A 15,528-nucleotide genomic window follows, 5' to 3' on the forward strand; every position below is an offset into this window, starting at 1 on the left:
GGGGAGGGACCAGTTTTGTTGGTCGGTTGGTTGATTTACATACTTTAATTTTTAATCCATCACAAACTGATGCTTTCAAAAATATAATAAAAATGCACAACAAATAAAACCCCTTTTTATCGTAAGACAAAAAATTATCCTGTCAAATTGCTATGAAGGTATCTAAAAGCTTGTTCTCAATTTCTGTACAATTTCTGCAGATGGGCACCAAGTTTGAGTGGCTGGCATTGGGGAACTCAGCCTTCCTTAGTTTCTTGGCTGACTCAAGTCTCCCTAGGTGGTGTGAGGATTAAGATAATAACAAGGTATGTATTCATAATAGACTACGAACTGCCATCCAGATTGTAAATTACGACTGTCCTCATTAACAGTAACAGTAGTTGGAAATGATGGCAGCGGCCAAATACATTTTGTTTTTCAGTGAAGGGAGATATTAACGTGAACCTATCAAGTCAGAATTCTTAGTGATAACTTCTCTTGGAGTCATTAATTTTCCAAACATAGAATACTTGGCTGACACAGACGGAGGGAAAAGCCACTGAGAGTCAGGAAACTACAACAGAAAGCTCTCGGCTGTGTCCATCTCGCCCCTGGCTCTCTGCCCGGTGACCGGCTGCATGCTTTCCAGGCTGCAGTTTTCCTATCTGGTCTGCAGGACCCAGTTAACTAGACTGGGTTGGAATCACATTGGGAAATCTCAGCCACCTCCTGGGCACAAGCGAGGTGGTATTTGAACGCGTGCGCACGCGCGCACACACACACGCACATACACACACACACACACACACGCAAGCGATCCAGAACCAGCACGAGAGATCTCCCTGGGTGGTGGGGAGTCACGGTCTCCGCTGCAGGCCTGCCCTTGGAATACCCTTGGCAGTTCTCCCTGCAATGCTACTGGAGGCAGATTCTGATGAAAGAGGGGACTTCACCAGTTGTTGGTAAATATCTGAGGCTCAAACTCATATAATCAGACTACGTCTGCCGCTTCCTCCATTGGCAAGAACGAGGGCGTACCTCTCCACCTTTCCCTCTGTTATTCCACCACCGCCCCGCCAGCTCTCATCTCTTCTTATTCTACATTCACATTGTTTTTTACATCATAAAAGTAATATACACAAAGTACAAAATTAAGCAGTACAGAAAGATACAAAATACAAAAACAAAAGATTTTCTCCCCATCTCCCTGCCCTAGGGGTTACCACATTAATGATGACGTGCACCTGCTTCCAAACCACGTTAAGGTCTACAGAAGCACGATAGGTACGATCTATCTATCCACCCGCCCACTCACGCATACTCAGATGTATACATACGCACTACTTTTTCTTTTTGATAAACGTGACTGTTCTATAGTTTGGCAACTGGCAACAGTTTTTTCTTCCATACTGTCCTTGACATTCAGATTCCGGTCTGATTTTACCTTCACCCCCGCTCCTGAATCCCACCCCCCCCCCAAGTGGGTGTGAGCCCTTGCTTGCGCTGGTCTTCTCGCTCCTTGGTCATGGTCGGAGCGCCAAGCCCTCCTCTCCTGCCCTCACCCCTTCCCTCCGTTACCTTTCCAGCCTCTGCATGGTCATGGCCAGCGTTTTGTTCAGCTCATCTATCATCCTGCAGCCCGAGGGGTGCATGGGGAGGGAGCCGGTGGTGGCAGGGAGGTGCTGGCTGAGGCTGCCGTACTGCAGCTGGTGCTGGATCTGGGAGGGCAGGACGGTGTGGTGGTGCTGGGCCCCGCCCTGCTGGCCGCTCTTCTGGGCCGCGTAGGACGCCAGCGAGAGGTCTGGCCCCCCCATGGGCATACAGATCATGACTTTCTTTGGAGGTAGCGGAGGCGACAGCTTCACTGGCAGACAAGGCAATTTCACAGGGGCGCCAGGATCTGCGGCAGAAGGAGGGCGAGAGGCAGATGTGAGTTTGGGGGCATCAGAAAAAACGTAGCACACCACAGGTGCCCACCCGGGGACCGTGGTCCTGGAGGCGGGCCCCTGAGATGAAACGCTTCAACCGAAGAACCGGCAGGTGAGCGCTACTCCACAAGCACCCAGCAGCTCTCACTTCCTGCTCGAAGCACGCTGCCCCCCAGGGCCCTCAGGGACCCAGGTGTCGGTGGCGTGTGTCACACAGCTGCCAGGCTGGAGCTCACCAGCAGAAAGGGGGAATGCGCTCTTCTGCTCATGGAAACCCAAGCACCTTCAAAGAGACCTTTGCTAGGACATGTGCAACGCCGACAACTGCGCCACCGTAACGTGGACACACCCTCTCGGCTGGCGCTTTCTAACAGGCACAGGATTAGCAGCCAGACCTGGGTTCAAGTCCACGAAGAGTGTCTTCCTCCAGCGGTGACTTTAATGCCACCAACCTTAATTCCCTCATGTGGGGATGCTCGTCCCACCGGAGAGGAGGCTTTCTAGGATTTGTGGTCACAGAGAGGGCTCAGGTGCCCCGTGCCGGGCCTCAGTGTGAGCACGGTGGCTGGGCTGACCACTCCCGTGGCATCCACGGTGGGCTCTTCCCACTGTCGGGAGGCTCCGACAGGCACTCTGGGGGCCTGATGGTACCTGCACCCACCCCACCCCTTGGTTCCGTGACGGTGGCACTGAAACTTCCCAGAGATGCTCCAACTTAAGGGGGGCTCCAGGTCAGACAGACCAGCCCTCAGGGTGTCTTTGGGCTGACCTTGTAGTCCCCTGTCTGGACTTCACATTCCTAAAAATCACCTAGCCCTGGGGACTGCGGGTCCATGGCTGAGTCCTGTGGGCTGCAGGCCACCTGGGAGAAGCCGGGCCAGAGGGCAGTGGCAGGCGGGGCGTGTGTGTGACCTCACACCCGCTCCATGCCGGGAGCACTGCAGGCTCCTGCCTCTTGGTCTCTGAGGCCTTCGATTTTTTTCCAACTGTCTGCCTGAGTGTGGCCTTCTCCAGTTTGACAGCCTCAGTCCTGCCAGAATGACATTCTTTTGGCACAAATCTGATCCTGTTGCCCTCCAGTTTGAAACCTACCAATGGCCTGGAAATAAAGCCCAACTTCCTGACACATCATCAAGGCCTCTTTGTGTCCCCACCTTATCTCTATAGAGTCTGTGCTAGTTCCCCCGGCTAGAAATAACCTTGCCTGTTGCACCTGAAAAGCTCCTTTTCTCCTGGGACACGGCCTGCTTTCCTCCTGTGGGTTTGACTTCCTTGCTGACCCACGCTCAGTCTCCCTCCTCAGCTAAGTCCCTGGCTGGCCTTTGTCCCACACATGCTCAGAAGGGCTGCTGTGTCTCCACTGGTGGCCTCGAGGCTCTTCACCTCCACAGATTTCCTCTCCTGTTTCACAGAGAAGCCCAAGGAGGGCGCTTCAGGCCCCTCCTTCTCTTTGGATCGGCCTTCTTTTCTCCCCATCACCCCAGGTAACCACCCTCACTCCTGAACTGCTGGGTTCCCCAAACCACCTGACGTTTCAAACCCCAGAGCCTTGGTTACCTGCCCTCAGTTCTCTGGTTTGTCTTCTGGGTCAATCCCTACTCTCCCTTCAAGATTCAGCTCAAACGTTACCTCCACTGAGAACCTTCCTGATGGGTTACATCACTCCCCCTATTCTGCAGCCATTGGACCCACTGTGGGCAGGTGGTAGGTCAGTGCCAACAACCATGGTGACGATGACGATGACAGTGATAGATACTGCCAACCCTCCCACCATGAGCCAGACAGTGTTCTAAGTGCTTTTCTTATCTCACCAGCTTAATCCCCTCAACAAGCCAGTGACGTACACACTATGATCTTCTCACTTTTTACAGATGATAGCCCTGGACTCTGCAGACACTGCACCGTTCTTCCTGTTTACGCAGCTATCTCCTCCCACACAGAGCAAGGACCGTGGATAATTTGTCATTATAGCCTCAGCATCTCGTACAGTGCCCAGCTCACCTAGCAGGAGGCTCAACACGTTTACAGAATGAGCCGAAGCTGTGATGCTCTGCTATGGGATAAATTTACATGTTGTTCAGAAATAGAAACTTGGACAGCTCATCCTGTTCCTGTGAGCCTCCAAGCACAGGACACAAGGTCACCACGTTCAGGACCAAAGCAGGCAGTGCTAATTCCAAAGTGGCTGAGATGCAGAAACTCAGCACCCCTGTCTGGGTCCTGTTACTGAAGGGTACACTGAAGGCTTCCTATGGAAGCCATAGCGTAGACCCAGCAAGTACAATGTGTCCTGAAGTGTTAGGGTTTTCATCCAGGGACCCTTAACCCACGACTCCTTCATTTGTGGGTCTGGTTGTCTAAGGCAGTAGGGACTCATCTGCTTGGGCAGAAGAGAGCAGAGCCAGGAGGGCAGCATGGAACTGTCTGCCTCAGAAGGGTCAGTGATACACGATGGATTCCACCCACCTTGCTAAGCTACAACTTTCCGCACACACAGTGTTTCTTGCCACTGCTTCCACAGCAAAACTTACTTGGCTTCATCGCCAGAAAAATGGACCAAGTGGATGCCAGGAATTCTAACAAAACAGGCAAGGAAGACATGACCAACAGGATCGATTTAGTGGAGGTGGTTCCTTTCATTGATCTAAGAAACACATGCCAGGGCCCATGGAGAACCCCTTTTTCTCCTTTCCTACCTGCATCTCTCTTCCGGTTGTTTCACTGCGCATGGTCACCAATTAAATAAGGGTAGAGAAGGAAAGTGAATCATGTCAAATAATTTTTGGCTCAGTGGATGTGGTACAAACAGAGGAAATGAAGAAAAAGGTTAAAGTCAAGTGAAACTGTCTACTTTCAGTGAATTAGCTCTGCAGCCCCCATCGTTCTATAACATGTGGATAACTGAGGAGAGCCTGGGAAGCTCAGATTGGCAGTACCTTGGCAAGACCTATTTTTATATTCTTATGACATCTTTTTTTTTTTTTTGCGGTACGCGGGCCTCTCACCCCTGTAGCCTCTCCCGTTGCGGAGCACAGGCTCCGGACACGCAGGCTCAGCGGCCATGGCTCACGGGCCCAGCCGCTCCGCGGCATGTGGGATCTTCCCGGACCGGGGCATGAAGTTTACAAAGCATGTCCGCATTATCTTGTCTGACCCTCACAATGACCTGTGGGAGAAGCCTGGAACATATCATATTATTATTATTTCAGAATGAATTAAGACTACATTTGTTGAACTCCTGTTACATACACGGGAAAACTGAAGCTCAGGGAGGATAAATGTCTTAGGCAGAGCTACAGGGCTTCTTGGTCTTAGAGCTGAGATTAAACTCCAACTCTTTGGGCTTCCCTGGTGGTGCAGTGGTTGAGAGCCCACCTGCCGATGCAGGAGACACAGGTTCGTGCCCCGGTCCGGGAAGATCCCACATGCCGTGGAGTGGCTGGGCCCGCGAGCCACGGCCACTGAGCCTGCGCGTCCGGAGCCTGTGCTCCGCAACAGGAGAGGCTACAGGGGTGAGAGGCCCGCGTACCGCAAAAAAAAAAAAAAAAAAAAAAAAAAAAAAGCCTTCTTTACCTTGATAGCACCTCCCTGAATACAATACTTTGCCTCGCTGTGATGCACGACGTGTACGGATTATGGGAGGACACACACTACCTCTTGCATTTTTAACGACAGTGGCTGCTCCTGCTGGGGCACACACAAAGCTCTCTGCTTGCTGACTTAGAAATGGATGAGTCTTTGCCTAGAGTCTGTCATACAGAGTGAAGTAAGTCAGAAAGAGAGAGACAAATACCGTATGCTAACACATATATATGGAATTTAAGAAAAAAAAATGTCATGAAAAACCTAGGGGTGAAACAGGAATAAAGACACAGACTTACTAGAGAATGGACTTGAGGCTATGGGGAGGGGGAAGGGTAAACGATGACAAAGCGAGAGAGAGGCATGGACATATATACACTACCAAACGTAAGGTAGATAGCTAGTGGGAAGCAGCCGCATAGCACAGGGAGATCAGCTCGGTGCTTTGTGACCGCCTGGAGGGGTGGGATAGGGAGGGTGGGAGGGAGGGAGACGTAAGCGGGAAGAGATATGGGAATATATGTATATATATAACTGATTCATTTTGTTGTGAAGCTGAAACTAACATACCATTGTAAAGCAATTATACTCCAATAAAGATGTTAAAAAAGAAAAAAAGAAAAAAAAAATGGATGAGTCTTTGGCAGCCAGACTGATCGAGAATGCAGTATATTCATAAAACTGTCTCTGCTGATAGAGTGGAAAGAGCAAAAACAACCAGTTCCAGAGAACAAGAAAAATAAACCCAAACTACGTCACAGAGCCAGAAAAGCCAAGGCGGCTATATTTCCAAGACTGACACACCTCTGGCTTAGGACTTCACACAAGAAAGTGAAAACCCCCGATTACTTTTGTAGTTGAGACTGGTGCCAGAGGACTGTAGTCTATACACTGAATGAGTCTGGGCTAAATGAATACGCCCCTAGCCTCTCTCCTCACTTTTTAAATTAACAACAGCTGGAGAAGCTGGAGACGCATTTATCACTTTATAATAGACGATTCAGATACACTTGCCAATGATAGTAGCACTTAACGTCTTAATGAACAAAAGTGTTGTAAGAATTTCTCAGTCATTTGCCACCTGGTTCTAGTGGGTTAGAATCTCTGATCTCCTTTCATAGATACAGGCATCCATCCAAGGACATGAAGAGTCTGTAAGAAGTGTACTTAGAACTTAAATAAGAGTCCAGTACCACGAAACCACAGAATCAGATTCCCCTGGCTATAAGAAAGGTACTTATAGGAGCCCCACCAATCACTTTGGGCCATCCTGGGGATTTTAAGGTAGTCTGGCCTTTTTTATTTTTTGGCCAGATGCCTGGAAAGGCAAAAACATGTTGACTGACCCCTCGTGGTGAAAGTGCTAGAAGAGTATCAAGTGATTTGTGTTCAATGCCCTCAGCCTGGCTTGCTCTCCTAAGCCAGCCCAGCACACGGAAACCTCAGCAAACACCTGACGTTGTGGGGATTGTGTCCTGAGACCTTCCAGAATCTTAAAATGAGGGCCGTGATCATATTCGCATCACCAGCACCTGACTGTTTCAGAGCCACTTTCCACAAAGACACATTTTTGTTTTTAAATGGACCCTTCCCAAGGCCACCTGGGGAGATGACAGCAAGTAGGGAAGTGAGTGCCTCCCTGAGATGGTGACGTGGGGCAGTGGAGGCGTGGCTCACCAGCTAACTGGGTCACTTGGGCATGTCAGCTCTGCCACAACTACATTCGATTTTGTAAAAGTCAAACTACACCTTATTCATTGTCGGGAAACTGCTCTCAAAGATTCAAAACTGCAGACGTCTCTATAATCACAAGAACAAACACCTGTTCATAAGATCGGTATTTTGTTAGAAATTGTAAGTCATTGATAAAAACACATTCTATCGTTTATTTTTGCAGCAATGCAGACTAGTGTCAGTGCTCCCAGGGAGACCAGGCAAGGAGATGGCCAGGCAATTGACAACTGAGTGGCTGAACCCGAGCCTTCCACGAGACAGGTGTAAAGGCAGGCAAGAAGGTCCACAATGGGCAATGGAGAGGAGCCTGGACTGGACGGTGCCCACCAGGGAGGACTGCTATCTTGACCATCCAGCAAAAGCTGAGAGCGAGTCAAATCAAAGTCACAAAGTCATGGAGGCAAACATACACATGCTCGCCTGGTCTCAGAACATGGGAACCAGGGGATCTATCTATGAAGTTTTAAGCAGTAAATTTAGATCACATACAATGAAATACTACTTAGAGCATATCCCGATTAAGAGTTAGTACATTCATGGTGAAGGTATCAAGAAGTTCAAGCTAGATCCATAAATCTTTTTTTTTTTAAGTCTTAATTTATTTTTGGCTGTATTGAGTCTTCATTGTGGCGAGCAGGGGCTACTCTTCCTTGCGATGCGTGGGCTTCTCATTGCGGTGGCTTCTCTCGCTGCGAAGCACGGGCTCTAGGCACACGAGTTTCAGTAGTTGCAGTACTCGGGCTCAGTAGTTGCAGCATGTGGGCCCTAGAGAGGATTCTTTCTTTTTTCTTTTTTTAAAATGTTTTATGTTATTTTATTTTATGTTTTTGGCTGCGTCGGGTCTTCGTTGCAGTGCGCGGGCTTCTCTCTAGTTGTGGCGTGCGGGTTTTTCTCTTCTCTACTTGTGGTGCATGGGCTCCAGAGCATGTGGGCTCTCTAGTTGTGGCGCACAGACTTCTCTCTAGTTGTGGCATGCAGGCTTTTCTCTTCTCTAGTTGTGGCACGTGGGCTCCAGAGCACCTGGGCTCTGTAGTTTGTGGCACACGGGCTCTAGTTGAGGCGCACAAGCTCAGTAGTTGTGGTGCGTGGGCTTAGTTGCCCCACGGCATGTGGGATCTTAGTTCCCCGACCACGAATCGAACCCGCGTCCCCTGCACTGGAAGGCAGATTCTTCACCACTGCACCACCAGGGAATTCCCTAGATCCATAAATCTTATAAAGGCAAATGAGGACAACTACAGTTCATCTCTAACCCTACACCCATCTGATGCACGATATTTATTCACTGTCAGAGGTCACACTCAGATTTCTTGCATTTATACTGATGGTGGTAGCTGGTCTAACCATCTGCAGGGTATCCCCATATTCCCATGAAATTCCGAGTGTCCTCCCTGACACCTAAGGCTGGACCACAAGTTTGCCCGATGGATGACTGTCATGTTCTAACTGCTACCCTTACGGGAAGTTGCTTTTCTACCTGGGTTATCATGCTTCCTTCAGACACCAAAGAACCCACGAGAATCAGATTTCATTTTTAGCAGCACTCAGAGCCGGAGAACAATGTGCCCAGCTTCTCCTAAAGAAGCAAGTGTCCTGCCAAGAACTCATGGGCAAATGACCACCCAGCTCCTCCTCCAATGCCTCTGCAGCGGGGCTCTATGCCTCTCATGGCCTCCTGTCCTCCTGCAGAACAGCACTAGCTAAGGACACAGCAGGGAACAAGGCAGACTAAATCCCCACCCCCGGGGACACTTCCCCCTCGGACACTGAAACAACGTCCACGAGGAAGAGCCAAGGGCAGCCCCAGTTACATTCATCCATCCAGTTGTAAATCCATCCAGCAGCAGTAGCATCCATCTTATCCGAACATCAAGGAGACAGGCTTGGTTGACATCAAGCAAATGCTGCTAAACGTCCACAAGAGATGCCCTCTTCCTCCTCCGAAGTTAAATACCTCGTTGTGGCTTTCAAGGTTCTCCACAGTTACCCTCAACCCACTGCTGGCCTGATCTTTCTCGACTTCCCTACAGGAATCCCACATCCCTGCCAAGCTGCGCTATTTGCTATGCCTTGAACATGCTATGCCTTGCATGCATGTGCCTATGTGAGCCCTGCTTCCCACTTCCTGGAAAGCTCCTTACCCACATCCCTACTAGTTTTGCTTATCTTTATGGCCTGTCTTAAACATACATCCTCCTCCATGATGCTTTTCCTGATTCCTCCCAAAGGATTTGATCTGTTACTATTTGAATTTCTTTAGAACCATGTTTATACGTCTTCACATTAAACATTTTCTGTAGCTTACAACCACCTACAACTCTGAGAAGAAAACACTTTTTGTAAATGATACCAGGGCTGGAAGAGCACTTTGCTCATGGTGCAAAAAATACACAAAATATAAGTGCCATTCAGCCTTACAAAGGAAGGAAATCCTGCCACATGCCACAACACGCGTGAGCCTGAAGGACGTTACGCTAGGTGAAAAAAGCCAGCCACAAAAAGACAAACACTGTACGATGCCATTTATATGAGGTACCCAGAGCCGTCAAAATCATAGGAACAAGGAGTAAAATGGAGGTTCCCAGGGGCTAAGGGGAGATGAAAGAGAAAGGGGTGTTTTTAATAGGCAGAATTTCAATTTTGCAAGATGAAAAAGTTCTGGAAATCTGCTGCACAATGTGATTATACATAACATTACTGACTGTACATTTAAAAATGGTTAAGGTGGCAAATTTTATATTATGTGTTTTCACCACAAAAAGTGCCAAGTGAATTAAATCTCCAACCTAACAGCGCTCCAAAAAAAGAAAGGTATTTTGTTGCAATCTTTGCCTTGATCATAGATGTCAGAGCAGAAAGCATCCTTTTAATCATGTTTTAATCCATAGATAGCCCTTAGAGGCACTAAGAAGAGAATTTCTGCATTTTGAGAAAAGAAAATCAAGACCAGAATACTATGGAGAAATGGGTATAAAGAGTAAATTCAGGCAAATTTCCCATTCCTTCAGAATCGCAGTTATCGAGAGACTGTGAACCTTAAACCTCTTTATGAGGCCTCTGGGTTACGATTCATTTTGTCCGTTTAAAAGCACAGATGAGGTCCAGGGTCTCAATGGTCTAATCATCAGTTTTCTTGCACTTTCTGAGTAGAATACCAGGAGGGAAGGCAAGGACAGAGACAAAAGTAGTTAGATGATTTTGGAGGGTTGGAGAGGAATCTGAAAGAGGAGGACAAAGAGGGTGGGCTGGGATATATTGAGGAGAAATGGGGACAGAGAAACCTAATGAAATTACAGATCAGAATGTGGGTATAGAACAGCTCACTGTAGACACTGTCCTCAAAACTAGAGAGACAGCTCTAAATAGAAATACTGGTTTTACCTTGACAAGCTCTGCACAGAGGATTCTCATTAGACACATGCTGGGGCTGAAAAAATACCACGGGGCATGGCTGCTGTCTGGCAGGGAAATTTGCAGTTGCAAATACTTCATAACGTTGAAACTAGCAATCAACCAGTTCTGATAATACAGTAAGCTTCCCTGTATTTCAGGTTCTAAAGACAGTGCAACTATACCCTGGGCCCGTCCACATTAGCAGAAGGACTTGTTTCTAAGGATCAGCAAGAGTTCCCTTTCTTTGCTGAGCTGTCGGTTTCTAACTGTGGTCAGGTGCTTCCCATGTGATCGGCCCCGTTCTTGATTCTTAGACTGTCTCTTTCTAGCATGTTCTTTGAAACTCTTTATAATCGAGTGCCTTAAGAACATTACTTATTTTCGAAAGACTGGGCAGTTTTTTTGTCTTTGAGTTATACAAACAAAGCAGATTTTCTAATTTCTTAAACAGATTAAAAACCAAAGAGAAAATAAAAAAGCAAACCAAAACAAAAAATAAATAAACAAAACCCAAAGAAAACTAATGACTCCGTTGTTACGAATTTCAAGAATAGGTATCTTAGTAGAGATGTTAGAGCATCTCACAACGGAGATCTCTTAGTAGAGATTCCATTGTTACGAATTTTAAGAATAGGTATCTTAGTAGAGATGGTATAAACTAACGGTTAAGAGGAGGGCTCTGGGGTAAAACCAAATGGGTAGAGTCTGTCTCTGGACTTACTAGCTACGTCACCATGACTGAGTAATCTAACTTCTCTGAATTTCATTTTCCTCCTCTGTGAAAAGGAAGGAATAAAGAAAATAGTATCTACCTCATAGGACTAAATGGTACGTTGTAAATTTCTCCAAAAATGGCGCCTGCCATTATTACCCAAGTGTGACTGTCAGACTGTGAAGCTCAGCTATCACAGAAGTTGATTATCCTTCCTTCCAATGGCACCTGTGGGCTACCTAATCACAGGTACCTTATGCAGAAGGACTGGATTATTCACGCAATGTTTAACATTTGACTCCTGGAGCCAGGATGGCTGGAGAGGTGACTGATGGAGACTTAGAAAAGTAGGAGACAGTATTTTTTGCTTCTGCTACCCTTCTCCTCTGGGGTCAGCCATTATTCCAAGAAGGATGCGTTTTGAGAATCATTATCTCAGATCATATTCGTTATACAACCAGCTCTGCTGGGCACTGTCCTTCCGGAATGGAAGGGAAGCTGACACCCAACAACTCCTGACCCTGTGATACAGGCCGCTGTGCATACTGATGTTGGAGATAAGAAGGGTGAAGATGACAACAAGAGGAGTTTGGGACAGCAAGAGGGCTTCCCTCTATCCGGCTAAAGAACAGAGAAAACGTATAAGGCAAATAGTCTCCAAGTTAATTATGATTTTCCTGATCAAATGGAAGCACATGCCAAAGCAGAGATATTTCTGCATACCCTTCCCTGATCGTGCGCCCAGAGATAGCCTCCGCCCAGGCTCACGCTTCCTCCAGTATCTACTGGACCAGTAACCACTGTCACTCTTTACCAGCCATGCTCGGTGCCTTTCGAGTTGTTGTCTGTTTCCTTTCAAAAATGTCAACAGAACGACGGACACTGAGAACATGCTAAAACTCTCAACTTAAAGAGTTCTAGAATTCTCAGCTTATTAATTCCTGCTCACATGGCCCAGGTGTCTCTAATGAGTAAGAGAACAGGGTTAACGGGGCTGCCTCATGGTGAGGCAGATTCATTATGACTGATTGCTGTCTTACAAAAATGAAGCAAGTCTAATGGAGTTTAAACCCAAAAGGGAAGCACCAGACTCACAGTCCACACACCCCTGTGCCTGTCTTGCCTTCCGCATATTTAAGAGGCTACCAGGTACAATATGGCAAAGACCGTCAGCTTTTATGTATTTTTATCCATTTGACCCAAGCTCTATGGAGGTGAGATGTACAGATAACAGATAAAACCCGCTCTCTTGGGGAAAGAACAACGGAAGCTGGAGAGACTGGGCTGACAGAGCAAGAGAGGCCCGCGGATACCAGGCTGCCCAAGTTCTGGGCTCATGGCTGAAGGTGACATGTGCGTCTATTAATTAGGTAACTAGATACATTAGATTTAATGTTAGTTTAAAAAAATGCTGTCAGTTCTTCTTTTAAAATGTCTTGTCTACTGGTCCATTCCCTCTCTTCCCACTGCCATCAGTCAGATGCTTTGAGTTTCTATTTCAACAACTGCAGCGGCCTCTTAAAGTGCCTCCCTGCCTCAGGTTGTTCGATTTAATTCAACCAGTGATTTCGGAGAACGAGACACAGGGCAGGCCTCGGCGGCTTCTCTGTTGGGCCTTCAACCTTCCCCTCTTCCTGTTCATTCTACACAGTGACCCAGGAGTAGACCTTAAAGTCTAGTTTTCATCATACCACCCACTCCCCAGCTCAGAAACCTCCGAAGGCTCTCCAGTGCCACGGGAATAAAATCTAAACCCTCGCATGCCCTACCTGGTGAACGCTCTCTCTCAATAGACCCCAAGACGGACCCGCCAGCCCAGCTCAGCCTCCTTGTCACCGGCCCGAAGCATGGCCACCTCTGAGCCTTTGTGCAGGTCTTCTTTTCTGGAATGTGCTTTCCTCATTCTCTATAAAAGTCCTTCATGCTTTAAGGGTGAGCTCAAGTTTCAGGCTCTCCTAGAACCTTCTATCAGATCGTGCTGAACCGCAAGTATTATACCCAATGGTAGTTATTCTGGGGCTCTATTTTTGGATATTTAAAATATATACTCATATCCGTATATATATACCATATACTTATACATTGAACCCTCATGTATTTGTACCCACTTTGATACCTAGCACAGTATTCTGCCTAGAGTTAGATGTGCTGAATAAATAGGTACTATATGCAGGAGTTTGTTTTTCAACATTTAATCTTTCTCAAGGGAAATCTGGCATCTAAGTCTTAAAAGGTACACAGCCCTTAAAACGTACATCATTTATTTCTAGAATTAGAATTAGCAATTCTCGTACCAGGAATAAGTGAGGAAAAACTCAGAGGTGCTTATAAAAATACATGCACACTGTTGAGATGTTGCGTTTTTTACAACAAGGAAGATGGAAACCTCTTAAGGGGTCCATCATGTCAATCGGGATCCCCGCCACGTAGCTAACAAAATCACGTTGTGGGATATTCACTAACGTGAGAACCAGTTCATAAGTCATCACTGAGAGCAAAAAGCAGGTGATAAAAGAAAATGTGCAGCAGTGTTTGATTTTTATGAGATAAATGATAGATGGACGGTGGTTATGCCTTAGAGGGAGGCTTACAAGGGCTTTTTTTCCTTTGTGGTTTTCTATGCATTTAAATTTGGGGGCACTAAAGTGTTACTAATGTGTTGAAGGAAATTTGCTCTTTTGAACCACAAACCCTGACTTGGATGGATGTGTACATTGATAGAGGAGCTTGACAAAAACCTATATTTAAATTGTAACCTAATAAAACTCAGTGCCATGTGAGAGACATCCTGCCACCGTGGAAACAACATTCATTGAACTAGGAGTTGGGAAACACAGGGTCTAACGGCGGCTCTACTGCAGAATTCCTGCCAGCCCGGGAAAAGTCACTTATTTTCTTGAACCTCAGGTTTTTAATGATAAAACAGGTGAACATTCTTTCATCCCCATCCCATCTTACAAAAGTATATAGAGATCAATAGAGACTATTTATAAAAATAGCAAACATATTGTAAGTCGATCAGTATCAGGTGGGATTAGTATCAAGGTTGGAGAAACACCCCTCTGAAATCTTGAATCTCTGATTACACCACAACCTTAAATCACAGAGTCATGACCGATACGTGTGCTAATGTGCCGTGAAGTGCAATTTCACTAAATGCTCAATTTAATAACTGTGGGTGCATTTGTTAAATAACACTTGAACAATGAAAATATAAAATCATTTCAGGTTATTACAAGATACTGAATATAGTCCCCTGTGCTATACAGTAAATCTTTGTCATGTATCTATTTTGCATACAGTAGTTTGTATCTGTTAATCCCGATTATAATCTGAAAGAAATATATAACTGAGTCACTTTGCTGTATATCTGAAACTAACACAATATTGTAAATCAACTATATTTCAACTTTTAAAAAGTTATTTTAGGACAACATTCCTCAGCTTGCTCTTCTCTAAAAGCATTTCCCACAATACTCTGCAAATTACTGTCTTTGCTTTTTTCTCCCCCCCCCCAAAAAGAACAGCACAGACATAAATTTTAATAGAAGAAATACACTGGGCTTCAGACGAATTATTTAAAGACAAAAAATTTAAAGTTTGGCAAACTCATTATGAAGGCAGCAGGCGCTACTCTTGATCTCTGCAAAGATTTTGATGGTGAATCTAATTCACCTACATGGGCAGGTAATCTTTACTTAGCCACATAAACGCCAATGTACATGTTTACAAATGCACAGGACTGCAGCCTCGTAGCCTACGACTGGCAGGTGCACATCGCATGCTTCTGGACACGAACACACAAACCCAGGTCACGACGGCATGTACCAAGACACACAAAGAAACCCTCAAATGTCCCACAGAGTGACCTGACCAAAGAGGTGCATCGGGCCCCAGAGAAAAAGAAAAAAAAGCACAAGAAAGGATCCCTTGAAGGGAAGGCACGGCTGCGGGTCCCCAGAAGACATCTTGACTCACCTGTTAAGTGGTTGGCAATCCTGGTAGTGGGTTTGGGAGGCAGGGCAGGGGGCTGCTTGAGGAGAGAGAGCTGCTTCACTGGGGTCTCCGCATGGTCTCCAGGGAAAGCAGCAGGTTTTTTGGGGGGCAGGAGCAGGACGGATTTGGCTGAAGGATCTTGGGGCAGGACTCCAGACTCACTGGCAGAGGGACTCTCTTCAGACACTGAGGGGACAACCACAT

The 15,528-nt window shown here is 46.6% G+C and overlaps 1 protein-coding gene across 9 annotated transcripts in view; it reads right to left on the reverse strand.

The window, feature by feature from the left end:
* Nucleotides 1-15,528, reverse strand: part of PHACTR1 (phosphatase and actin regulator 1) — a 539,914-nt gene that overhangs the window by 64,903 nt on the left and 459,483 nt on the right. For 6 of the 9 annotated variants that reach the window (XM_060308258.1, XM_060308257.1, XM_060308254.1 and 3 more), the window contains 2 exons: nucleotides 15,307-15,510; nucleotides 1,558-1,879 (listed from right to left, as the gene is read on the reverse strand). In XM_060308258.1, the coding sequence (XP_060164241.1) occupies nucleotides 1,558-1,879; nucleotides 15,307-15,510 (526 nt within the window). The remainder of the gene's footprint in view (nucleotides 1-1,557; nucleotides 1,880-15,306; nucleotides 15,511-15,528) is intronic. The other 3 variants (XM_060308259.1, XM_060308260.1, XM_060308262.1) reach the window with 1 other exon arrangement.

The sequence above is a fragment of the Globicephala melas genome, chromosome 11, assembly GCF_963455315.2.
Source record: "Globicephala melas chromosome 11, mGloMel1.2, whole genome shotgun sequence".
NCBI lineage: Eukaryota > Metazoa > Chordata > Mammalia > Artiodactyla > Delphinidae > Globicephala > Globicephala melas.